Genomic DNA, 24,366 nt, shown 5'->3' with positions numbered 1-24,366 from the left:
GAGGTGATATTTAAGCTGAAACCCAACGATGACCCATGCTAAGACCCAGAAAAAGAGAAGTCCAGGTTAAGGCAACAGCTAACAGCCAGGATTCTGCCTTATCGAAGAAACTCAAAGGATTGGATGAATACTAAAAGATGAGTGAAGGTGGAGAGATGGGAGATGGATGAAGCAGGATTTTGTCTGTTCGAAGATTTTATTCTTTGTAAGGTTTTGAACAGGAAAATGAGATTTTATGTTTTAAAAGATCACTCTGTCTGCTCTGTAGAAATAGATTAGAGAAGATTCCAAGTGGAGGCAGCTGGGCTTTGGAAGTCTTGTCAATGATACCCAAAGCACACTCAGCAAACCATTGCCAGTCTGAGATCGGCTACCAGACTACTTAAATGTTTAGAAAGTTGTTTTTTGTTTGTTTGTTTTTTGAGATGGAGTTTCACTCTTGCTGCCCAGGCTGGAGTGCAATGGCGCAATCTCGGCTCACTGCAACCTCTGCCTCCCGGGTTCAAGTGATTCTTCTGTCTCAGGCTCCCGAGTAGCTAGGATTACAGGCACACGCCATCACGCCTGGCTAATTTTTTTATTTTTAGTAGAGACAGGGTTTCATCATATTGGTCAGGCTGGTCTTGAACTCCTGACCTCAGGTGATCCACCCACCTTGGCCTCCCAAAGTGCTGAGATTGCAGGCATGAGCCACCATCTGGCACTGCTCAATTATCAGTATTTCAGCACGTATTCAATAGGCTCATCTCTATGAAGAGATTATGAACTAGTTCCCTGTTGTCTAACTTACACGGGCAGTTCCATCTAGCACAAGTTGTACAAAAGTCTCAGCTGTGACGCATTAAAAATAAAAAAGCTACTCCTTCATTACAGTAGCTCTGGTCTCAGTGATTAATAATGGGGCTCAGACTAGGGTGGTGGCAGTGGAGATGGAAATGAAAGGACAGTTTCAAGACACATGTTGGAATATAACTTATAGGAGCTACTAACGAACTAGTTATAAGGAGATGCAGGTAAAAGGTAGGTACCAGGTTTCTGGCTTGAGCAACTGGACAGATGATAGTGCCGTTCCTTGAGAAGAAAACAAGGGAAGAAGTATTTAGAGAGGGAATAAGAAAAATCAAGAACTCCTTTTTGGGCATGTAAAATTTGAGATGCACATGTGACATCCAAGCAGAGATATTAAGTAAGTGGTTGAATGTTGAGAGCCAGAGAAAAGGTTTCAGCTGGAGATACAGGGATAGCTGGAGCGGGAGACAGGAGAGTGCTGCTGACAAACAGGTTATAATGAGGATGAAGACGTATACATCAAATTTAGCAGCAGAGAGGCCACTGGCAGTCTTTTGAAGAGCAATTTCACAGGAATAGTAGGCACAAAAGAGTGACTGACAGCTAGAAGTAGAAATCGTAGCCTGAATTAATCCTACTGCATTCCCACGGTCCCCTCATCTTTAGCACATCTAACTTTCTGTTTTATTTATATGAGATTTGTTTACCATATATCTTAAGTTATAAACTTTCTAAAGGCAAGGAGTATGTCATGCTCATTTTTTAAAAATCTCCTTCCATCCTCCAGCTATTAGCTTAGCACATTTGCTAAACAATATTTTTGAGTTGACTCAAAACTTTACTAAAAATAAAAACACTGCATAGGAGGTTGATGCAAGTATACAATGCCTATTATTAAATGTTATTTTCATTTCCACACATGAAGTTATATATATAAAACTGCCTAGCACAATCATGGATCATTCCACATTAAATCATCCCTAACACATGCTCTAAAAAACAATAATACTCAGTGTAAGAAATTATCTGCTAAAAGCAATCCTTTAACTCCAGCATACCAAAGATATATCTGTGCATCCCAGAAGTCAAAAACACTAGATACAGTGGTTATAAGGAAGTAAATAAGTCTTTCGAAAATGTGGGCTCACAAATGAACTTTGTTACATTTAAAAATGTAAAAATCATTCAGGAAACAACATATTGAGTAAAAAAAACTTGGTCCAAATCAGAATTACCTCCTTATAGTCTCCATTTCGGTTGAGTCTATAGCCCTCAGGAGTATGAAGCTGAACAGTTGTATTATTGATCACTTCTATGCAACACTCTTGATCAGGAAAGCCCAGTGGGCGCACCCTACAGTATACCTGAAGAAATAGGAAGGTGCTTTAAGAAGAAAGTTTTACCTTTTGCCTGATTTTTCACTTAAGCTTCTCATTTATTCATTCATTCAACAAACATTCGATCTCTCAATTTAAGAGCTCTGTATCTCCAAGGGCTACGGAAATTAAAATCTGCTACTTGAGATTGACAAATACAAGTATGTATTAGATATGAGAATACTTTAAATACACACAAAATTAGAATAAATTTTAATAAAAATCAAATTGCAGTGTATTCACTATTATATTGTACACAAATAATAATTATACTACTACTAATATCTCTAAAAGTCAACAACATGTCACACAATGAGATTTTTAAAACTGTTAGAATTTCTTGGAAATGGACGTCAATTTAAAAACTGGTCAGCTTAACCCAACATTTAATATACAAAGACATTTTTATTTATTTATTTATTTAGAGACAGAGTTTCTCTCTTGTCACCCAGGCTGGAGTGCAATGGCATGATCTCGGCTCACTGCAACCTCCTGGGTTCAAGCAATTCTCCTGCCTCAGCCTCCCGAGTAGCTGGGATTACAGGCACCCACCACCACACCCAGCTAATTTTTGTATTTTTAGTAGAGACAGGGTTTCACCATGTTGGCCAGGCTGGTCTCGAACTCCTGACCTCAGGTGATCCACCCGCCTCAGCCTCCCAAAGTGCTGGGATTACAGGTGTGAGCCACTGCACCCGGCCTACAGAGACATTTTTGAAAGCAGGGGAGGGGGCTTGAGGAAAACTCATTCAGCTGTGTGCAAAGCACCTGGTTCCCTTAACTCAGAGCGAGGGGACCCACTCCAGTGGCAGCGAGGGATAGATTTAAAATACCTCAGAGCAAAGAACCCTTTTTGTTTGCCATTTGTTGTTTTGTTTTAAAATTCTTATTCTTTTTGCCTGCTTCATTTTTTCTTCATAATTTAACTGAATTAAACTTGGTCCCAAGAAGTTTGGAACTCTCCTCATGCCATCAGTTACTGCATGGCATGAACTCAGTTCATATTCTCTGGGATGAATATGAACCCAATTGGAGATTTTTAATTATCTAACTCTCCAAATTATAATTACAGAAGGTATGTAGTTGACAACCAAAGACTTCATTTTACTGAACTAAATTAATTAATCTTATAGAGAAAATTTCACAGCTAGAACTAGTTTTACACAATGTAGTACGTCCATTTAACTAAATGTTCTTTGATTATACTTCCACATGTCTTCTTCCTTCCCTTCCAAGCATACACATAAGACAGAAAGGACCGAAGAGATAAGTTTCTTAAACACACACACATAAATTCACAGGGATACCTTACCCCAACTGGGTCTTTAAGGTTCGTTTGGGACCCTTTTTTCACGATAGGTTTCCGGGGTGTCTTAGCTCTCCTGTCATAGATTAAAAAAAAATAATAACTTTTTTTTCAGTTCAACACGAATACAAAAGCCTCACCTAAAACTTACACAATCTTTCTAGGTTATCTGTAAATTATCCCTTAGCAGTTCCAAAACACTGCATCCCAAATACCGTGAATAATAATCATACTAGCAGAGTGTTTGTGGCATCCGTAATCCAAAAGTAATTAAAATTTGCTTTAGAATACATTTTTGGTACCAAATGTACCTACTTATTCTCTGATTAGTTCTATACTTAAAATAGCTTGCATATTTTCTTGAGCAACAATTTAACAGAGGCACTACAAATTATAACTGCCCACACTTTACAGACTGACAAGCGATTAACTTCAATACACTATAAAAATGCACATGGAGGAAAACATTCTTTCGTCAAGATTTATGCCTGTACTTTCAAGGAACAACCAGTCATTGAACGCTCAAAACGTTACTCTTTGTCTCCAAACAAAATCTGGTCCCAAACTGCCAATTTCTTGGTTTCTTAAGTAGGGGCAATCAAAAAGTTATTTTGATTGAATTCACAGTTTCTCTAGCATCTCATCTTTTTCCCTTCACATTTATCTATAGGCTAGATAAACATTTAACACATTAAAATTAAGTAAGATTATTGGCTTCGACTGTAGTTTAAAAATATTTTTCAAAACATATTCTCAGATGAAACACAAGCAAATTCGTGTTATTCAGTGCAAAATACTTTGTGGTGGGCTTAAGTTAAACTCAACGTATATTTCTTACATATAATTTTTTTTCATCTAAAGATTTTGACTTCGGTCTCTTAATAAACAAGTTGCCTTTTGCAAACGACTCCCTAAATGGTAATAAAGCCAATCCTCTCCTTTGCACGACAAATATTTCTTTACCCAGGAATGATGCTGCGCCGAAAATATTGGCTTAGGAATGTGGGCGGAGGTTCTCTGCGGCCACAAAATACAGCAGAAGTAACTGGCCTGTGTAAGCGGATGGGCTCGGCCTCAAGGACAGGGTGCTCGGCTGAAAAAAAAAGCTCGCGGCGATCACCGATGCCAGGGTTCTCCAGAAACGGAGCCCATCTAACCAATGCCCAGCACACTCGCTCGGCTCCACACACGAGACCACCTCCGACCCGCACTAAGTCGGCCAACTGCACTCTGGAGGCGGCGGCAGCCAGCGAGGGAGAAAGGGAACTTGAGAAGGGGAAGGCTGTCCCGGGACCCCGAGGAGGACAGCCCCGCTACCGGGAACGGGGTGCGGCATAAAACACCTCCGGCTTAGGGCCGACCCTCCCTGACCCCTGGAGGCCCAGGCGGGGCGGCTGGGGGTGACGCGGCAGGGGTCTCCGCGCCCAGGCTCCCGCGGAGCACCCACACGTGGAGGTTCCCACTTTGGGGTCGCGGCCGCAGCAGCACCGGGCGGGGTGCTGTCCGCGCTGCCAGCATACGGCCGCGGCCTGAGTGGAGACGCCTGCCCCCAGCCCCGCGGCCTCGGCCCCCGTCCGCCCTCCCTCCCTGCTCGGCGGCCTCGTACTCACGCTGACTTCATGGCAGCAGGCTCCACGCCGCTCAAACGCGCGCGCGGGACGGCTGGCTGGCGAAGACTGCGGGACGTTAGGACCGGCAGCAGGAACGGGGACTCCGCGGCTAAGGCGCGGTGCTCTGCGAAGCTGGCGGCGACGCTAAGAGCCCAGGTGAGCTCCCGCCTGGCGCATTTCAAACGGGCCAATCAGCGCCCGTCCGCAGGGAGAAGCCGGACCTCCGCGGAAGTGACTGAGCTGCCGGAAGTGGCGCTTGTCTCCTAGGCGACCGACGCTGAAAGGGCCACGGAGTCGTGTGTCGGGGCTGGAGGGAGATCTTGAGGTATGGTATTTAAACTCTTCCGCCTTGCGATGATGAAACTGAGGGTTTCTTTTCCTCCATCACAAGAAGTTCAATGGAAGGGCCTTTCTAGGGTTGATTCAGAGGTCGGAATCTGGTGAAAAGTGTTGTATTCCTGTGCTGTGCCCTGCTCCGAGTCTCAGGCTCCCTCTCTCTGGCTCCCAAGTCACCACATTATCTTGGCTTCTTTTCTCTCTCTGATTCACCTTTCCTGGGTTTCCCTCCAGCTCTGTCCTATATGTACATTATTTTATCAAATCTTTTTTTTTTTCCTTTTTTATTTTTTGAGGTGGAGTTGCACTGTCGCCCAGGCTGGACTGCAGTCTTCAGCTCACTGCAACCTCCGCCTCCTAGGTTCAAGCAATTCTCTTGCCTCAGCCTCCCGAGTAGCTGGGATTACAGGCGCGCACCACCACGCCCAGCTAATTTTTGTATTTTTAGTAGAGATGAGGTTTCACCATATTGGCCAGGGTGGTCTAGAACTCCTGACTTAAGGTGATCTGCCTACCTTGGCCTCCCAAAGTGCTGGGATTACAGGCGTGAGCCACCGCACCCGGCCTATTTTATCAAATCTTGATTGTGTTTGATCCTGGCCTTACGGAGATGAATAAAATTTGGTCCTTACCCTTAAGGGGCAACCTTTAGAACCTACTCTGGCCTTAGATGAACTGATTCTGTATCACTTCCGTCTTTGACCCTAAGCTGATGACTACCAAATACACATCTACACCTGGGGTCTCATGGAACTCTAGCCCCTTCTCAACTTCCTAAAGGACCACAGCACTGGTACGGATAGTCACAATATCCTTGGCCAATATTGTTGGTGCTCAGGAAACGGCACCCCAAAGTATGGCTCTTTGGCACACTGAGTGCTTTGAACTAAAGAAGATTGAAAGTGCCTCAGAGAAGCCTTAAAAGCAAAGTCTGTCTCTGACTTTCTCCTGCCGTCTTGTCTCCCACCCCTCTGTGTCTCCTAAAGCAAATAATAGAAACCAGAATTTCTGTTCCCCAAGGCGGGTCATGGAAACTAGAACCCCTTTTCTCCCAAGCAAGCCAGAAACATTATTCCAGAAAATCCTAGAAATATTAATCTAGCCTTCCCCCACCTTTTTGTGTAAGAGTTGGCCATAAAGACATTCTTTGATGTACCTTGTCCTAAGACCCTCGTTCCAAAAGGGTCTTGCCCTACACTCAGGAAGAAGGAAAGCTGTCAGAGAGGCCAAGAAGAATCTGAACAGACAGGACTTGCTGGATTCCTCCTTCAGTCTGTTACTATTAGATCATACTCCTTTTGTCCAATCACATTTCTACACAGCTGTCCATTCTTCATCTCACCTAAGCATAAAAATGGACAGCTTTCCCTGGGTCTTTGGGTCTTCATTTCTGAAGGCACTTACATCACATAAAACTGTGATTCAATAAATTAGTTATCCATTTATCTTGCTAACCTGTTTTTTGTTATGGTAGTGTCAGCTGTGACCCTTAAGATGGGTAAAGAAAAGTATCCCACCTTTTCCACCCCTACATTGCACATTAGGATGGTTCCAACTTTTGCTATTACAGATACAGCTATAGTGAATGAACGTGGAAATTTATACAACGCAGGTAAATATGTAGGACACATTTCTAGAAACAGAATTGCTGAGTCAAAGAGTATACACATGTGTAACATTTCACAGATATTGCAAATCATTCTCCATAAAAGCTGTCCAAATGTACACTCCCACCAGCCTGTATGAGAGTGCCTATTTCTCCACAATTCTCAAAATGTTATCAAACTTTTCAGTAGATACCAATCTATTGATATCTGATATCAATTGGTGAGAAAAAACATGTAGTTAAATTTTTCATTTATTTTCAGATAAATGATGTTGTCTATTCATATATTTTAGAGCCCTTTTGATTCCTTCTCTATCAACTGTGTTCATATTCTTTGCTTCTTTGTTCTAGTGGTTGTTCATTTTTCTTAATGATTTGTGAAAGTTCTTATATTAAAAAAAATTGGTCCTCATCCAAAATACGAGTTTAAATACTTTTCTTTTTCACATTTTGGTTATTTTTATTTGTATATGTTTTGTGACAGCTTAGAAAAAATTTCAGATAGACAGATTAATCCGTCTTTTTTTTTATGGCTTCTGTTTTGTGTCATACTGGAAAAATACATCCATTCTGAGTTTTTTATTTTATTTCCCATTTTTTGTTTCCTAGTGCTTTTATTGCTTTGCTTCCTATGTTGAAGTCTTTGAATCATTAGGACTTTGTTGTCAAGCTAGAGTTTGGTATTTTGTTTATTTGTTTGTTTGTTTTGTTTTGTTTTTTGAGATGGAGTCTGTCACCCAGGCTGGAGTGCAGTGGCGCAATCTTGGCTCACTGCAGCTTCCGCCTCCAGGGTTCAAGCAATTCTCCTGCCTCGGCCTCCCGAGTAGCTGGGACTACAGGCGTGTGCCACCATGCCCGGCTAATTTTTTTGTGTTTTTAATAGAGATGGTGTTTCACCATGCTGGCCAGGCTGGTCTTGAACTTATGACCTCAAGTGATCCACCTGCCTCGGCCTCCCAAAGTGCTAGGATTAGAAGTGTGAGCCACCGCACCTGGCCTAGAGTTTGGAATTTTTATCATTTAGGAATTGGGCTTGGTTGCTGACTACTTATGTCCTAGTTGCTCTTCAGTTTAGCTTCTACCTCAGATCCTCCATTGGAACTCTTGTCACCAAAATTACCACTTCCTTGATGCTAAATCTATTTGACCTTTGTCTTAACTTGACTTCTTAGCAACACTAAAAAATGTTGCCCATTCCTTTCTTCCCATGCCTTTATTTTTTCTCCTAGCTGTCTAGCCCTTCTTTCTCAGTCTCCTTTGTGAGATCTTTTTTTCTCCCTTAAATGTTGGGGCTCAGGGTTTAGAGCTGGTCACTAGGTGTGCCTTTTCCCTAGGCACTCTCAAGTACTCATATGGCTTCACATCCCATTCATGTTTGCTCTTCTGAGCTCCAGAACCATATATCCAACTGTCTTCTGGATTCTCCACTTCGATATCCCACAAGCATCTCACATTTAACACATTCTAATCTCTTCTCCCAAACTTGCTCCCTCTCAGTGGATGGCATCCACCAAGCCAGAGTCTGAGGCACCATTGTTGGATTTTCTCTCTTCTGTCTCAATATTCAATCACTAAATCTCAACAGTTCTACCTACTAAGTAGCCAAACCTCCAAACCGCTCCACTTTTCTCTGTCTCCTCGGCCACCATCTTCTCTTTGTCTGATAAAGACAGCAGTCTCCTTACAGGCCTCTCTGCTGCCACTTTCCAATTCAGTTTCCATTTTGCTCACCTCTAAATCACGGATCTGATTATGTCACACACCTATATGAAACTCTGCAGTGGTTCCCCATTGTTGGAGACCCACCACAGGGCCCTGAGGCGCTTCCTCTGGGGCTCATCACCCATTACTGTGCCCTGTCCCCTCCAGTCATGTTGAACTGCAGTGCCCTGAACACACTGGGACCACACACCATTCTCTGTGCTGTCACGCTCTCCTCCCTCATTTCCTCTGACAATGCCTTGCCTTCAGTTCTCCGCAGATCTGCCAGCTACCCTGCTGTGGATACTGGGCCCCGTGGTACAGCCCCCACACCCCCAAAACTGCCCTTTCCCACTCACTGCACCTGTTGACTTGTTTCAGCACTCACATTCCAATTGGCAGTCACTGTTCATTCCTGTCTCCTCTACTGGCTTATCCCCACAGCCTCACTAGATGGCATTGTTGCATGCCCAGTGCCTAGCAGTGCAGGTGCCCCATACATGGCTTGAAGAGATGAATGAATCGTCCCTTCAAAGAACGCTCCAGTTGAGGACCCAGTTACATCGCACCATCTCCAGCTTCTTTTCAGGCCAGTTTCTTCTTCCTCCCTCACTTCTGTATTAAAGTTCTCTGGCTTATTAATTTCCTTAAAACTACCAAATAATTACATCATTTCTCTATTCAAAAATAGCAAAGGGCTACCTATAGCCATTAAAAGATTTGCATTTTACCATAGAATTAGAGATCCAGATCAGGAGTGCGCCTAGGAGGGTGGGGAGAACTGAGGAGCTTTTTTCTCTCTAAAGTCAAGTATTTTAGGTATAATTTACATACAGTAAAAGGGACCCTTTTTTGTTGTATTGTTCTGTGTATTTGACAAATATATAGTGTGCTGTAACCACAATCAAATGTATATTTCCATCACAGTGGAAAATTCTCTGTGCTGCGCCTACTCCCAGGCCTTGGCAACTACTTTTCTGATTTTCTTCCCTATACTTTTGCCTTTTCCAGAATGTCTTTTCTTTCACTCAGCATAATGCTTTGATATTCATCAATGTGTTGCATGTACCAGTAATTTGTTCCCTTTTTGTTGCTGAGTCTATTCCACTGTATGAATGCAGGACAATTTATTCATTCACCAGTTGGACATTTAGGTTGTTTCTACTTTCTGGAGATTATGAAACTGGTATAATTATTTGTGTAAAAGTCTTTATGTAGGTGTGTTTTTATTTCTCTTGGGTGGGATTGTGGGTCTTACGGTAAGTTTAACTTTATTAGAAACTATTAAATTGGACCAGGCGAGTCTTATCCAAATCATTGAAGAGGGGCTGACACTACACAAATTCGAAACCATATATTAATCCAAACACCCAGATAAGCAAGTCCAGCTGTGGGAACCCAGTAAACACCAATGACCAGAAACTGCTGAAGCCCAGAGTGTTTGAGGGGAGGCGGTAAAATGGAGACAGCACTGCCTTGGGAGCTTGGACATGCTCCGCACACTGTTCCCTCCCAGGCCCTGCTGGTCACTCAGTGGCCTTAGAAACATTGTCAGGTTCCCAGGCCATGAACCTCTCTCGCCAGGCCATTTGTAACATGAATGGTTAGATGTTAATGTTTACATACACGAAACACAAATTAATAAAATCAGCCTGTGTGTGTGTGTGTGTGTGTGTGTGTGTGTTGGGGAGTTGGGGGACTGTAAAATTTACACAAAAAGAAACAAATGACTTGAACTATATTTCAAATAAATAACATACACAGAAAGGGGGAAATAACCCAGGTAACTGTGACTATTTAGAATCAAGCTTGCCCTCAGGGTCAAGACAAAAAAAAAAAACTTGAAATGTTTTGAATTATAATTAGTAGGCACAGACATTAGTTGGTAATTCTGAAACAACATTCTGTACATTCTAGGATTGAGCAAATAAAATGTATTATGGGCTGGGTGAGGTGGCTCATGCCTGTAATCCCAGCATGTCGGGAAGCTGAGGCAGGTCTATCACTTGAGGTCAGGAATTCGAGACCAGCCTGGCCAACATGATGAAACCCTGTCTCTACTAAAAATGCAAAAATTAGCCAGGCATTGTGCCATGCGCCTGTAATCCCAGCTACTCAGGAGGCTGAGGCAGAATCGCTTGAACTTGGGAGGCAGAGGTTGCAGTGAGCCAACATCGTGCCACTGCTCTCCAACCCGGGCAACAGAGTGAGACTTTGTCTCAAAAAAAAATTTAAAAAAATAATAAAATAAAACGTATTGTGGCTGATGGGAGTCAGCTTTCTCACTGCTGGAAAAGGGAGGAAAGGAGAAAAGGTGAAAAGTACCTGGGAATTCTTTGCACTATTTTGCAACATTTTTCTAAGTCTGAAATTGTGTTTAAAAATGGTTGGACTATATCAGTGCTTCTGAACTCCCTTATATTAAAAATTACCTACAGCTTTAGCTAAAAATTTGAAACTACAGGATCCCCTCCCCCACTGTGGGTAGTCTGTGTCAGTATGTTTGGGCCTGAGAATCTGCATTATACATCATCGAACAAATTTTAAAAGGGCTGAATTAAATGATCTTTGAGGGCCTTTCCTTCCGTGTTCTGGAGGAGGCAAAAAAAATCAGCCTGTTTCAGAAATCTGTTGCTTAGCATGAAGAGAATGAGCGTGGCAACTGTCTGAAGTTAATTTCTTATGAGTTGACACATTCCATACAAGTACCAAGAGACATAGGAAAGCCCTGTAGGCAATTTCTCAAGGGAAAAAAAAATCAGGAAAATCTCAGAATTCTTCAAAAGTCAAGTCATCCAGATATCTTCTGGAGTTAACATCCTTCCAGTAGAACAAGTACCCGCCAGCCTTGGGACCCCTCTACTTAGCTCAACCTGCAATGCCTTCCCCCGACAAGCTGACAAGGCTGGCTCCTTTTTGCCCATCAAGTCTTCCTCAAATGTCACCTTATCAGAGTGACCATCAATTCACATGCCCTACTAGGCTTAGTTTCTTTACAGCACTTATTATCTGGATTCATCTATATATCTTGTCTGCCTGCCCAACCAGAACACTAGCTTCATTAGGGAGGGACATTGTAGGTTTTTTTCACTTGTGTATCCCCAGTTCCTAGGACAGCGGCCATTCTATACATCCTAAACACTAACTATTCATTGAATGATTTACTGATATACATGTGTACAGGGATCTGTTTCTCATGGTGAATTAACACATTTGCCGTGTGGTAGATAAAACATAACCAAATTAAGTGGCAAACAGGATGACTTTATGATAATAAATAAATTCTGTTTATTTTTTTCTCTCACATAGTTCAAGAAAACCAGACATTAGTGTAAGTTGGAGAACATCTGAGTTTGGAAACAGGTCTTTGCCTTAATGGATTGTTGACTAGAAAATCAGAGGCTGACATTCAAATAATATGTTTTGAAGTGTTGTTGTACTGTGTTAATAGGTGTTTCATATAAAAAGGGTATCATGGACTGGGTGCAGTGTGGCTCATGCCTGTAATCCCAGCACTTTGGGAGGCTGAGGCAGACAAATCACTTGAGTTCAGGAATTCTAAGCCAGCCTGGGCAGCATGGCAAAACCCTATCTCTATAAAAAATTAGCCAGGCTTGGTGGCATGCACCTGTAGTCCCAGCTACTCAGGAGGCTGAGGTGGAAAGATCACTGAAGCCTGTCAGGCAGAGGTTGCAGTGAGCCAAGATTGCAACACTACACTCCAGCCTGGGCAACAGAACAAGACCCTGTCTCAAAAAATATTTTTTTTAATTAAAAAATTTTAAAGGGTACCATAAGGTACAAAATAGTGTCAAATGAAGGGTTTCTTGAACATATCTAACAATGCCATTCTACTCCACCCCACCTTCCTCAGAACCTCTCATATGAGCAAGTTTCTACTGGGTGGGGCAGGAGGGGGAACAACACTTCCAGAAAGACTTCAGCAGACCAAATATTTATATTTAAACCGCTTTATACTCAGAAGGCCTCTAAATTTCCCATAACATCCTACCAAGAATTACAAATTCTTTTTTTTTTTTTTTTTTGAGGCAGGGTCTTGCCCTGTTGCCCAGTCTGGAGTGCAATGGCGCAATCGTAGCTTACTGCAGCATCCAACTCCTGGGTTCAAGTAATCCTCCCACATCACCCTCCACAGTAGCTGGGACTACAGATGTGCACCACCACAACCAGCTAGTTTTAACTTTTTTTTATAGAGACAGTGTCTGGCTCTGTTGCCCAGGCTGGTCCTGAATTCTTGGGCCCAAGCAGTCCTCCCACTTCAGCCTCCCAAAGTGCTGGGATTACAGGCACGAGCCACTGCATCCAGCCACAGATTCATTCATTCATTCGTTCTTTCTTTGTTTTAAGACTAGTCAAGTGCAGTAGTGAGAAGAGGGGAAGAGTAGAACAAATAGCTTGATCTATAACTGACTGTGAACAATCAACTGAGCTAACTCACTACCTTCAGACCAGCCACAAATTCATTTCTTTAGAAAAAAGATGAGAATTATTTTCTAAAAACTGAGCAATGGAAAAGGAACCCCTTCAATGGGTAAAGGGAGGTAAAGTTAACTGAATGGCCTTATTCATACACATTCAAGTTTTATCACAGTTGTAAGGTCCGGTAAATTTTTGAGTAGTGCTTCTCAAGCAAGGGGAGTGGAGAGAGGTACATCCCATTAGGAATGTGCCACCCTCACCACCATAGTCTTTTTTGAGACAATGCCATGGTGAGCAATCGTTACCAATGGGAATGTGTCACATGTCTTAAGTGTAGTGAGACACTTTTTAAAAATTGAGACCCACTGCAGTGAGGTCTTCAGCTGACCCCCTGCCAACCTTTTAGACTTTCTGAGACGGCTTGGATGAAGTTATACTCACATTAGACATCTAATGCCTATTATTTAATACTTAATGATAATTAATATATTTGAACTCTTTCTCATTTTGCATAGGAAGCTTTCAAATCAGTGTGCTGCAAACTGTCATAAAATTCTGATTTATAACACTGTCCCCAAAAGTATATAATGGGACTAAAGTTTACCAAACTTATAAAAATGTTATGAAACACTGGATCTTATTTTGTTGATTTAACATTTCATTTTCATCATTAAGCATGTGAAAAAGCAACATAAGCAAAGATTAATCTAAAAATCCTTCAGATTGATCACTCATTATTTCAGTACTTACTGAGCTAAACATTATTTTGTTACCTATAAAGGAGAGAATGTAAAACACTGTATGTCTTTGGCATTACTAGAAAGGGGTATTTAAACTTTGTACCTTTTTTTTGCCATAAAATTAAAGTTGCAGTAAGATGAAATGGAAGCCCACAGGCCCTGTTGGTGTGGAATTCCACTAATAATGTCAGATTGTTGCCAAAAAAACAAATTTTGTCATGCAGCTTGCAATTAATGTACCAAAAATTTACCAGCCCATATAATTTTATCAGTCTGCCTTCCCCAGAGGAAGTAAACAGATAATAAAACTAATGAAATCATATTTCTTGACCACTCTCATCCAATATAAATTGTTACTTGTCCTTGGAGGATTAGACAGTGAGCTGTTTACAAGGCCATTCAAATGTCTGGGCTAGTTAATGGTAGAGGCAGTAGTCTAAAATATGGAGTATTCCTGAGTCAGCAAAGAGGATCCTGCATTGTGAGGAAGCCCCCCTAAGTCATTACCAAGTGCAGATCAGGGTTTGATGGGCCTCTGTCAAAAGTTGTTTTGCATCCGCATTTCTGTGTTCCCTGAAAACACCATGAAATACTGAACTTGAATCAGTAATGCAACAAATGAGAAAATGCTCAGTGTTTTAGAACTATTCAGAGTAGAAAACTCTGGAACATAAAATGGGGGTTACGCCTTAGTTGGTGAGTTGCTAAAACTTGAGATCAGGCGAAACAAAGCTGATAAGTCCAATGCCTTTTGGAACATGTAACACCAGCAGTTCTTCAAGTTTGGCCTCTGGCCCTCCTGTATTAGAATCATCTGGGAGACTTGCTCCAGTGCAGATCTCCTCTACAAAACCTACATTTAGCCTAGTGAAGCAGAACCCCCTGGTTTTCCCTAGGAGTCTGCATTTGTCACAAGCTTACTGGATGTTTCTGATTCACAGTAAAGCTTGAGAACCCTATATGTGACCACCCCACTGGCAAGGTAATTAACTTCTTATGCATATGGATACTAAATTTTGCAACATATTTGAAATGCTGAAGCAATATCAAATGTATGACATCCCCAAATATAGCAATTTCCGTTGGTTTAAAAGGTGGCATATGAGCACAACCAATTGGGATTAACTCAGTCAACTCTTATGGTTTAACACATTTTACCTGCACTGAAAAATACTTTGCAGATCAAACTGGCAACCAGAAAACAGAACATAACAGAACACATGACACCCTGCTGTGGACTTTTAAGAAAAAAACTGACAAATTCCAAATCCATAATGACATGAGAACTTGCACTTTGAAGGCAGAATGGACTTGTGGGAAGAGAGGACTCCCTTTCTGTTCTCCCTTCACTAGGTGGAGAAGGGAAGAAGGTCTCTCCGCAGATAGCTCTCTTCATTCTGGAATGTTTTGCCAGTCCCCAAGGCACTCAGTGACCAACTTCCTTTCATAGGTCCTCCCAGTGACTGACCTGGCTCATTCTCCGAAAGTAGTTGACAGGCCACTATGAGAGCTCTTGAGAGAAGCTTTGTGACATGAAATTCATCAAATGAAGCAAGATTCATTTTTAAAGAATAATACAAAGCTCCAGGGTAATATGCTTAATCCAAATGTTTAAATAGAATTAAAAACCACATTTTAAGTAAATTTAAAATTAATGAAATATCAATAGTTTGCCTTAACAAGGACTTGCTTGAACCATGTTCTCCTTTTAAAATCACACACACAGAATCAGTGTACATTTAGAGAAATTTCCCCAACTGAATACATTTTTGACATGAATTCATTCAAAAGACACCAACCATTATGAATATTTTAGGCCATGATAAGCTGTAACCACCTCTGGCTTATGGTGGTTAGGGTGTTGCAGCTTAATGTTGACATCTGGCATGAAAAGCTTATGGTCTGAGTCATGTTTCTTTTTTATGTAATTCTGGCTTGGGAATCCGATACAGAGCAGCTGAGAAATAAATTATGTTGCTGAGGCTGAAGATGATGCACAGAAGTATGGCTCCAGCTATCTGAGAGAAAGAGAAGGGCTTGGAGGTGGCTAGGAGCCATTCCTTCCTCAGAGTCTTGTCCAGAAGTATGGCTTCCATCTGCATGTGCGTGGCCAGGATCACACACACGTGAAACAGCTGGTGACTGTGACCTATGGCAAACACAAAAGGCCATCAAGATCAGCAATGAAAAGGAATGAGTACTGATACATGCTATGGCATGCATGCTAAAAATGATGCTAAGTGAAAGAAACCAGACAGGAGACTGCATATTATATGAAATCTCCAGAATATGCAAATCCATAAAGACAGAGAGTAGATTAGTGGCTGCCTCAAGCAGGGGGTGACAATAGGAATTAACAGTGCATGGGTCTGATGGAGGGGATGAAAATGTTCTAAAACTGATGTATGGTGAATTTACTGAAAATATCATTAAATTGTATACTTGACAGAGAATTATTGAATATGTGAAATATACCTTAATAAATTTATTTTTAAGAAGCAATATGGGAAAAATAAAAGGCCCATCAGAGAAAACCAAATCCAAATTCTTTTTTAATACAACTTATCCACCAGTCTCATTTTTCGGATGAAAAAATTAGGCACCGAAGGTCATCTCTTGAGAGCCAGCACTGATCAGCTCAGCGTCTCACTTCAGTGCTGAGGGAGAAGCTGGCTGAATTTTCTGTTGGCCACTAACCAAGTGGACCTCTCCCTATTGCCATTTAGTCACAGATATGACCAGGACTCTTCCTCCCCAATGCCATGCTGGACCCAGCTCACATGGTGCCCTTCACAGAGGCTGGGAGCCCAGTAGAGGGTAGTGGGAGTGACAGGGACAGGGACATGCTGGGTGGTTGGTGGTTGGTGAGAAAACAAATCCAATGCCTGGGGTCAGGGGCAGCTTTAGGGGACAACCCTCAGACCCCAGGAGTAAGGAGGAGACCGCATGTGTTATGGGCTGAATGATGTCCCTGAAAAATACATGTGCTGAAGTCTTAACCCCCAGAATGAGACCATATTTGCAGATAGGATCTTTAGAGAAATAAGTAAAAAATGAAGTCTCTAAGATGGGCCTAGTCCACTATGACTGGTGTCCTTATAAGGAAAGGTTAGGCCAGGCGTGGTGGTTCATGCCTGTAATCCCAGCACTTTGGGAGGCCGAGGCGGGCGGATCACGAGGTCAGGAGACTGAGACCATTTTGGCTAACATGATGAAACCCCATCTCTACTAAAAATACAAAAATTAGCCGGGCATGGTGACACGTGCCTGTAATCCCAGCTACTCTGGAGGCTGAGGCAGAAGAATGGCGTGAACCCGGGAGGCAGAGCTTGCAGCGAGCCGAGATCATGCCACTGCACTCCAGCCTAGGCGACAGAGCAAGGCTCCATCTCAAAAAAAAAAAAAAGAAAAGAAAAGGAGATTAGGACACAGACATGCATGTATACAAAGAAAAAGATCATGTAAGACAGATGGAAAGAACGGCCATCGACAAGCCAAAGAGAGAGGCCTCCGGGGAAGCCTACTTTGCCAACACTTTGATCTCAGATTTCCAGCCTCCAGAATTGTGAGAAAATAAATTTCAGTTGTTTAGGCCCCAACAGTCTGTGATACTTTGTTATGGCAGCCCTAGCAAACTAATGCAATGTAAGAGTTAAATAAGGATTCTCTTTTAGTTTAAAAAAAATAAAATAAAAAGGCTGGGCATGGTGGCTTACACCTGTAATCCCAGCACTTTGGAAGGCCAAGGCAGGAGGACTGCTTGAACCCAGGAGTTTTGAGACCAGCCTGGGCAACACAGTGAGATCCCATCTCTAGAAAAATAAAAAATTCAGTGTTTCACCCCCAGGACCTATCTCAGAAGAAATATTCAATAAATGTGTCCTAGGAATGAACCGGCCTGGCCACCTCTGCTATTGAGCAGGAGCAGAGTTAGGAATAAGAATGTAGAAGGGTCGAGGAATCTCAAGTGGATGTCTGACAAGTTTCCTACAGCAGGGAGCTGTGAGGCCCCCAGTATCTGTCTCCAGGAAGAAGGTGTGCCTGGAGCTGCCACGCCTGCCTTACTCAAGCTATACTAATGGGCTGTGTATGATTTCCAAATGTGTATGTGATGCAGCAAAGTGGTTTCATCTCCAGCAGTGAGCTGCGCTCTCAGGACACAGGGCAAAGCAGAGCGGTAACTAGCCACCTTCTCCAGCTGAGGCTCAAACCTGTCTCCACTGGGGCATGAGAGAAAAGACAGAAAGAGCCATCAGCATTGGATGTATCTGAAATGTGGCTGCAGCAAGAAGAGTGATTTCAACAATCCTGCCTAACAGGAATAAGGAGGAGCTTCCTGTGGCCAAACCATGCCAAGCCAGCACTTCTCAGGAAACCTGGGGCTCATGGCCACCTCCAGCAGACTCTGTTAGTTAAGGACTGAGAATGTTCCAAATCTTGTTAATGATCTGTCATGAACTATTGTCTAGGAAATGTCCCCCAGAGGGGTGTTTTTCAGCTCTGTACCCCTAGGCCCAAGAGGATGGGACAGAGGTGAATAAAATGTTATTAAGAAACCTGAGTGGTAGCAAAGGAAGGCCCAGGGCCATTTTTCCTGCAACCCCAAAACTTGCTACACAGCCACCTCTACTTCATCAAGTGGGGCTGGGGAGGTGGACATGGCAGTCAGGATGCCAGTGACTGCGATTCCCTGGCCTCTCCTTTTCCTCCTTTTTGGAAATCTGTTCTCTAAGCGTTTTACTAGTTACGACCCCTTCTGACACAACAAAAGAAGAAAAGGAGATAAACTTTTAATCAGATCAAACAAACTGCATCTGGCCACATCTGTTAGTGAGAGGAGATGGAAAATCAGGAACAAAATGGGCTTGGAGAGAAGCAAGCTTCCTGCCCTGGTGGGGACAATGACTGGCCCTTTGATTCCCATGTACTCACCTAAGGAACTCTCACCCCAAAGTCTTGTCAGCCTCACCAGAAATGATGCAAGGGTGCCTCCTCCTAGCCAGTCCCAGAGCCAGAGCGGAGGAGGCACATTCTGCAGGGACCCGCTCCTCCTTCCCTAGACAGAGCGGGGAAAGAACTCTGCCAGCAGGTGGAAACCCCCGTGACTCTGACACCTTCTCTCCACCACATCACCTCAAACTTAAGTGAGCTCAGGTTCATCTGGGGGATGACTCGGCCTCTGTGTGAGTATTGGGTTTTACTCCTGGAGTTTCTGGTTCAGGAGGTCTGTGGTGGGGCCTGAGAATCTGCATGTTCTCAGATAATGCTGATGCTGCTGGCTGATGACCACCCCTCGAGAAATCACTGCTCTACCCTGAACCCCTGGCCCCCTCCTGTCCGCCGTGGTCAAGACAAAGAAAGATGCTTTCCTCTTTTCCCTTTTCTGCACAGCCCCCTGTTGTCTGGTACCCTCAGAGCAATCTTCATCCTGTCTTTCCTCTTCCTCTCCTCAGCTGCCCCCAATGTACCTTTTTTTTCTCTTCACATAGGATCTCTCTCATCCAGGCTAGAGTGCAGTGCACGATCATGGCTCACTGTAGCCTTAACCTTCCAGGCTCAAACCAACGCCTCCCGAGTAGCTGGGACCACAGGTGCATGCCACCATGCCCAGCTAATTTTTGTATTTTTTGTAGAAACGGAGTTTCCCTATGTTGCTGAGGATTGTCTTGAGCACAGGCTCAAGTAATCTGCCCACCTTGGCCTCCCAACGTGCTGGGATTACATGCGTGAGCCACCACGCCCAGCCCCAGTGTTCATTTAATCATGGGATTCCATGTTCCGGATGACAATAAGACACACTGACTCCATACCCCATCAGAAGGCTTTAGGATCCTGGGCCCACCTGCCCTCCATCCTGCCCATACTACCTAACAATGCACCTGCTGCAGGCATCCTGGCCTCTGTCAACTCGCAATGTTACTCACCTTGGCCTCTCTCCCCGCCCTTCCCTGCCCTTTGCAGCTACGTGCACTGGAGTCGGGGACAGGACCCTCCCCAGTCAGGAGGGCAATGAGCAGAGCAGCAGGGCTGTTGCCCACTCACCGATGTAGTCAAAGCATCCAGGGGCTAGGCGTTCCGGCAGATGTGCAGAGTACAAGAAAGAGGCCAGGAGGGTCATGATCATGTGCTTCTGGTGGTACGAGGTGGCTTCATTTTGTGCACTCTCCCCTGGGAACAGGAATAGCTGCAGGTGTTTAAAGAAACATCAGGTCTTGAGAGGACAGGCCTGAGGCAGGCCCTCTTCCTTCTCAGCACCTGCAGCTGGGACTTTGGGGGCTCTGACACCCACACATGTTAGCACACACACACAAACTCCAGAGGCCAAGGCCCTCACCTCCTCAGGTCTGTGACCTGGTAGAGGAAACTCAGGCACCATGTGAGCGGAGCTTCTGTCCTGAGTGTGGTCGATTGAGACTCGAGACTATTGTATTTCAATCCCCCAAATACTCATGAGAGTCTTTTGGGTTATTTACTTAACTGAATCGGGGAGAAAAAGGAAAGAAGAAATCAATGGGAAAGGAAAAGAAAGACAAAAATCCTATTAGATAATTGGTATTCTTTCTGGGGGTAAAATGTAAGTACAGTTGACTCTTAACATGCAGGCTAGGGGCATTGACCCCCTGCAGTCAAACGTCCATGTACAACTTTTGACTCCCCCGAACTTAATTACTAATAGCCTCCTGTTGACTGGAAGCCTTACCTGTAACAAACTGCCAATTAACACATATTTTGTATAGGTATTATATATTGTATTCTTACAATAAAGTAAGCTAGAGAAAAGCAAGTGTTATTGAGGAAATCCTGAGGAGGAGGAAGAAGAAAAGGTGTTGGTCTTGCTGTCTCATGAGTGGCAGAGGTGGAAGAAAATCCATGTATAAGTTCAAACCCATGTTTAAGGGTCGACTGTGTAGTGAATTCATACTGGAACTCACTTTTTATCAGCACATCCACTGAACTGGTGCTCCTAATTAAGGCTTTAAGGCCTAGAAATCCATGGAAGGCCTTCTGAGTCATCCAAAAGTATCAATGATGGCTACTATACTGTTTCAGAGCTAAGTATAGTTTTTGTATTATTGTTATAAACAGTCACAGTAGCCACCACTTACCAAGGGCAGCAGGCCAGGCCTCTTACGTGCATCATTTCACCTGAGCCACAATTATCATAAAGCAGACTCTATTTTCCCCATTTTGCAGATGAGGACAGTAGGCCAGAGAGTGACTTGCACATCACTTAGTGAGAAGTGAAGTCAGGATCTGAATCCAGGCAGGCTGATTCCAGCATCAACATCACCACTTAGAACTGGACCTCCCCTTCCCTCTGCCCTCCTCTGACTCGGTCACATGCCAGAAACACACGATGCTTGTCACAACACAGGACTTGCACTGCCTGATTTGGAGGTACATGGGACAGAATTGCTCTGTCTGCTCTTGGTTTCCTGTGTGTGGTCTGCGCCCTCGAGGAAGGAGTGAGGGGAACGGGCTGCAGCCCCGTCTTTGGCACTCCCCCAGACCCACAGAAGCAGAGCGCAGAGAACATGCTCAATGCCCCAGCTGCTGGGTGAAGCTCAGCCCCTCCGCTTGTCCCTCAGCCCTGCCATCTGGGCTTTATTCTTCAAGCCCACAGGACACTGCCTCTAGGAGGGAACTTCACTCACCGGGTACTGGACAGGCACCGCAGAGCCTATCAGATCCATTGTTTTCCCCCTACAAAGGAGGACTAGTACCCTCATGTACAGATGAGGAAACTAATCTGAGGCTCAGAGAGTTGTGTGTCCTGCCTGAGCCAGTGAGCAGTGGGACCAGAATTTGAACTCAAGCCCATATGGTTTGAAAGTGCATGGACTTTCCCCTTCTTGTCCTACTTGTCCCACCTACACCCTCTTCCTTTATGCTCTCCATCTCTTTCCCATCGCTCCTTTAAGACCCTCATTCATGCCTTTTTCTTCAATACGAACAGTATACTACTCGATGATGGAACAGTGCATTCCCAAACTCTTGCTACCAGTCAGCACTTGACATGTTCCCCGTGTAGTCCTCCCCACAGCCCATGAGGTGTTATCAGTCCCAGCTTACAGATGAGGGAAATCGAGGCATAGAGAACTGGCCCAGGGACTGACAGCAAGTATTGGAGACCTGCCTGCAGAGCTCACTCTCCTGCTCACTCCACTCAGCCCCAGGCTGCCTGCTCTGCCTGGCTCTATGACGTTCCCAAGCCCCCAGTCATATTGTCAGTCAGGGCCTCTGTGCTTATGCCATCTCCTAACTACTCCTCAAGTGCCACCAAGGCAGCACCTGGGTGTGGGGGAAAGAAAGATAGACCAGACTGTTACTGTGTCTATGTAGAAAAAGGAAGACATAAGAAACTCCATTTTGATCTGTACTAAGAAAAATCTTCTTATTTCTTTTCTCAGTCTCGTCCTACCTGACGAGAAATACCCACAGGTGTGGAGGGGCTGGCCCCCTTCACCTGGGTCTCGACTCCTGTTTTGTTCTACGGTTCCCATTGCAGTGCTGTGACCCCCAGAAGCTCAGGAAAACCACTGACTTCCTGGTGTTGCCAACAGGCAGACAGGAGATGCAGCCAGTCCTTACCCTGTAGAAGATGGGGAGGGAGTCCCAGGTGTACGGATAAGCAAAGGCGAGGACACGAATCACCTTACAGAGTCTGGGCTTCTGGATTTCAAGAAACCTAAATCAGGGAAGGAAAGTGGGGGAGGAAATGGAATGAAAAGAGTCTCAGCAAATTGCACACGCACGTGCGTGCACACCGAGGGCCTGGTCATCAACAGAGGACAAGCATTTTTGTGCAAGCTCCTGTGGCCAGCAGCTTCTCCACCACCCTCGCCCATTCCTCCCCACCCCAATGGAAGTGACAAAACTTCAGATGCGAAAAGATCTCCAGAGACCTGGCCATGAGAAGCAGTGGTGTCCAGACTAAGCCAGAAAGGAGGCGCTGGGCAGAAACCCTTCGAGGGCCAAGTTATGTAACTGCCAAAGAATCTTTTAAAACTCTAGTTGCTACAGGGACAGGGAACAGGTCGGGGGAATTGGGGGATCCACTGCCACAGACTCTTGAGGGGCACACTCTGCAAAGGCTGAGATGCACCCATCTAGTTGGAGCCCAGGTATTATCATGCAGGAGACCTGGGTTCGAGTAGGTGTTTGATCCTTGGAGAGCTTTCTGGAATATTTATACCACACACAGGGATACTTGGCTTGGGAAAACTAAATAAACGTGAAGTCTTTCCTTGTCTCCTTCATTGCCACCCTCACCCAACCTCCAATCCAAAGACAGCTGACAGCAACATTAAAACAAGTGATGCTGATTGTTGAGAAGAGAGGCAGGTCCCCCCAGACAGAACATGACAGGGCCTCAGCTGACTTGGGCCCAGCCTGGGGCAGCAGCTCAGGGTATGGGGAACTGGGTAGCACAGAGAGCAGGCTGCACACTGGGAGGACATGGGGAGGGGCAAGGAGGGTCTCTGCACAAAATCACAACCCTGAACTGAGGCCTGGGTAAGGAAGTGCTCATGGGCCCTGGCTGGGCCACCAAGGCCAGGTAGTAGGGACAGGTACAGTCCCCACATCAATGCTGAGGTGTACTGTGGAGGGCTGTGTCCTCCCTTGGGGCCCACAGGGCTGCAGGGTAAGGAACCCAGCACAGTGGATGCACAGCCACATGCTGAGGCTCTTGGGATGGCTGTTCTGATGCAGTCTGCAAAGGCAATGCATGCATTTGGGCCCTTTCAGCCTTTGCTGACAGTTCTGCCCCCTATCACACTGGAGGGATGGGGTCTGTGTCCCGCTGTGGCTCCCACCTCTGCTCCCAAGAACCTTGGTCCCAGTCCACAAGGCTGTTCCTTCTTCAAATGCCATCTGCTGTTTCCTCTGAGCCCAAACTGATTTCACCTGGCCAGGCTGTTCATCTCTTGTATGAGCCAGTAAAGCCACCTGACCATAAACCCGGCTGCTGCCTGTATCCCTCAACATGGAGTATGCAGGGACTTCCACATCGGGCAGTTAGGGAACCCTCATCAGGCAGGCGCCAGATCTGGTCAGGCCTGGATCCCGGGGACCCAGCACAGAAGCAGGTCTGAGGATGCGGACATTCTCCAGGCTATTGTGCTCCACTCAGTCCTCAGGGCAACCGAGCACAAATGGCCCACCCAGAGATTCCTGTTTCAGGAGAAAGGGACACCACTGTGTGCCCCGAGAAGCCCCACAGCCTCCCAAGACAAACCCCAACTTCACTCCAGCCCACTTTCGTGTTTCTTCTTTCCGGACCCTGCGTGTAAGTCATACATGGCACATGGCATGTACCAGGTGAGAAGCTCAAGGAGAAGGAACTAGGATGCATCATCCTCCCCGAAAAAGAACCAAACTCCAGGAGAGGTGAGGCAGCGCAGCACTGTGATTTTATGTGGAGAGCTTGATTGGGACATACTGGGTTCAAATCCTGACT

General features: G+C 44.6%; 2 protein-coding genes and 1 long non-coding RNA gene across 8 annotated transcripts in view; 1 reads left to right on the top strand and 2 right to left on the bottom strand.

The window, feature by feature from the left end:
• KIF23 (kinesin family member 23) overlaps positions 1 to 5,369 on the bottom strand; it is a 34,285-nt gene extending 28,916 nt beyond the window's left edge. For 4 of the 5 annotated variants that reach the window (XM_024232586.3, XM_054531632.2, XM_024232587.3 and 1 more), the window contains exons 1-3: positions 5,082 to 5,212; positions 3,478 to 3,547; positions 2,025 to 2,153 (exon numbers count right to left, since the gene is read on the bottom strand). In XM_024232586.3, coding sequence (XP_024088354.1) covers positions 2,025 to 2,153; positions 3,478 to 3,547; positions 5,082 to 5,092 — 210 coding nt within the window. In that variant the 5' untranslated portion in view covers positions 5,093 to 5,212. Of the gene's footprint in view, positions 1 to 2,024; positions 2,154 to 3,477; positions 3,548 to 5,081 lie in introns of all 5 variants that reach the window. The other variant, XM_024232588.3, reaches the window with a different exon arrangement.
• Positions 4,524 to 23,157, top strand: LOC129050149 (uncharacterized). Its single transcript, XR_008513667.2, has 2 exons — positions 4,524 to 5,406; positions 22,316 to 23,157. It is a non-coding gene; the product is annotated as an uncharacterized LOC129050149 (long non-coding RNA).
• PAQR5 (progestin and adipoQ receptor family member 5) overlaps positions 13,092 to 24,366 on the bottom strand; it is a 110,660-nt gene continuing 99,385 nt past the window's right edge. For both annotated transcript variants that reach the window (NM_001133969.1, XM_054531227.1), the window contains 3 exon segments: positions 13,092 to 16,053; positions 19,947 to 20,088; positions 22,497 to 22,593. In NM_001133969.1, the coding sequence (NP_001127441.1) occupies positions 15,812 to 16,053; positions 19,947 to 20,088; positions 22,497 to 22,593 (481 nt within the window). In that variant the 3' untranslated portion in view covers positions 13,092 to 15,811.

The sequence above is a fragment of the Pongo abelii genome, chromosome 16, assembly GCF_028885655.2.
Source record: "Pongo abelii isolate AG06213 chromosome 16, NHGRI_mPonAbe1-v2.0_pri, whole genome shotgun sequence".
Lineage (NCBI taxonomy): Eukaryota > Metazoa > Chordata > Mammalia > Primates > Hominidae > Pongo > Pongo abelii.
Note: the sequence above shows the minus strand (reverse complement) of the source record. Positions and strands in the feature narration are given on the sequence as shown.